We start from the raw sequence: 1,557 nt of genomic DNA, 5'->3' as shown, positions 1-1,557 counted from the left end.
CTCCTCGTACAAACCGTCTCCCTCAAAAACATAACCAACGCCGCCGTATCCTCAGCCTCGGCATCGACGTCATTCCGTATCTCAAGCGAAAACTTGCTCAGTCCCCTCAGCCGCCGGAGCGGGCCATGCCACTCCGCCTGCAACGACCGAACCTGGCCCTGAGGCAGCGACACCAACACCAGCATCAGATCCCTGAGGCCATGCATTTGCGTCGCCAGGATGTCGTAAAATTCGTCGTAGACTTTCCTCTCCTCGTCCCTACAGCTACTACCCGGGGGGCCCCGCAGCATCGACGCGGCCGGCGCGTTTGGTTGGGCAACCCCCCTCCTCCTACCCCTACCCCTACCCCTACCCCTACCCCTGCTGCTTGTGTTGTTGCTGTTGCTGATGATCCCAGACGCGAGCGCGGGGGGGCTTGAATTCTGCGCCTGCTGGAGATGCACAGGCGCGCGGAGGGATCTGACGTGCGCCAGATTCTCGGGCCCGATGAGCTTGGCGAACACATTCCACGTCTCCTGCAGCGAGACTCGGAAAACAGGCGCGGAGTAGAAGAGGGGCGCAGCCTCCTTGTGGATCTGGCGACATGTCAGGAGCAGGCTGGAGATGTGCGGCCTTTCTACCGAGAATGGGGCGTAGATATAGTAGTAATCACCCTCGCGCTCGTGGGGCGCCGGTCCGCTCCGCAGGGGTATTCGGAGATGACTGATCCGGCCCTTGTTGTGCAAGAGGTGGATTGTGTCGCGGGCGAAAACGAGTTTGTAGATCAAGACGCGGATTTCAGGCGGGAGTCGGGTGAGAAAGGGCGATTCCTGTTTCGCCTGGGGTGAAGGGGTGGTCGTCGGTGTGCGTCCTGCAGTCTTGGACCAAAAATTACGGAACCTGAAGTTCAACTTCAACATTTCTGCGGAGGCGAGTCCTAAGCCTTTGTATAAATGCTATTATTTTAGAAAAGGAGATAGTAAAATACTATGGGTTTGTCTAAGATATCGAGCTCGTTGAAGGTGATGTAGAAGTGTTAAATAGTAACTCCTGTGCAGCGGCAGCGGCCACGGCGGCGGAGGCCAAGATCAAATAAAATAAACATGAAGAATAGAAATAAATTCCGGGGCCTAACGTGATGCTTCCAAAGGAACGAAGCAATTGAATATCCTGATTCCCGATGGCTAATAATAGAGATTCAGAAGAGCCGTTTCCATGCAGCCATCGACATCATCATCAGCCTTCGAAGTCAATGTCCCAGGCCACCGGATAAAGGAGGCTGATCAAGGCCCAGCATCGGGGCCAACGTTGGAAGCTCGTTGCAGATGAGCTGTTCGACAAGCGGCACCGAGCTCCCAAGTCTGAGCTGCCAGAAATGCGTTGGTGTTGTCTCTGGTGAAGTTTCTTGACGAGGCTTTGGGCTGTGATTGGCTTGTGCAACCAATTGGCACTTGTGTTTAACTAGACATTGGAGTCTCCAGGCAGACGAGTAACTTGAGATCTGCTGTTCCTGAAAAGTCTCAGAATTATCTTTATGGTTATAAATAGTTGAAACATCATATTCTAGACTGTAGCCAT

General features: G+C 53.8%; 1 protein-coding gene across 1 annotated transcript in view; it reads right to left on the bottom strand.

Moving 5' to 3' along the window:
* The window catches only part of HCAG_04503 (predicted protein), a gene marked incomplete at both ends in the record, with an annotated part of 2,325 nt that overhangs the window by 366 nt on the left and 402 nt on the right, over window positions 1–1,557 (bottom strand). Inside the window, 2 exons of the mRNA XM_001540613.1 lie at window positions 15–922; window positions 1,287–1,400. Coding sequence (XP_001540663.1) covers window positions 15–922; window positions 1,287–1,400 — 1,022 coding nt within the window. The remainder of the gene's footprint in view (window positions 1–14; window positions 923–1,286; window positions 1,401–1,557) is intronic.

This window comes from Histoplasma capsulatum, genomic scaffold (assembly GCF_000149585.1).
Source record: "Histoplasma capsulatum NAm1 scaffold_4 genomic scaffold, whole genome shotgun sequence".
NCBI classification, from domain to species: domain Eukaryota; kingdom Fungi; phylum Ascomycota; class Eurotiomycetes; order Onygenales; family Ajellomycetaceae; genus Histoplasma; species Histoplasma mississippiense.
Note: the sequence above shows the minus strand (reverse complement) of the source record. Positions and strands in the feature narration are given on the sequence as shown.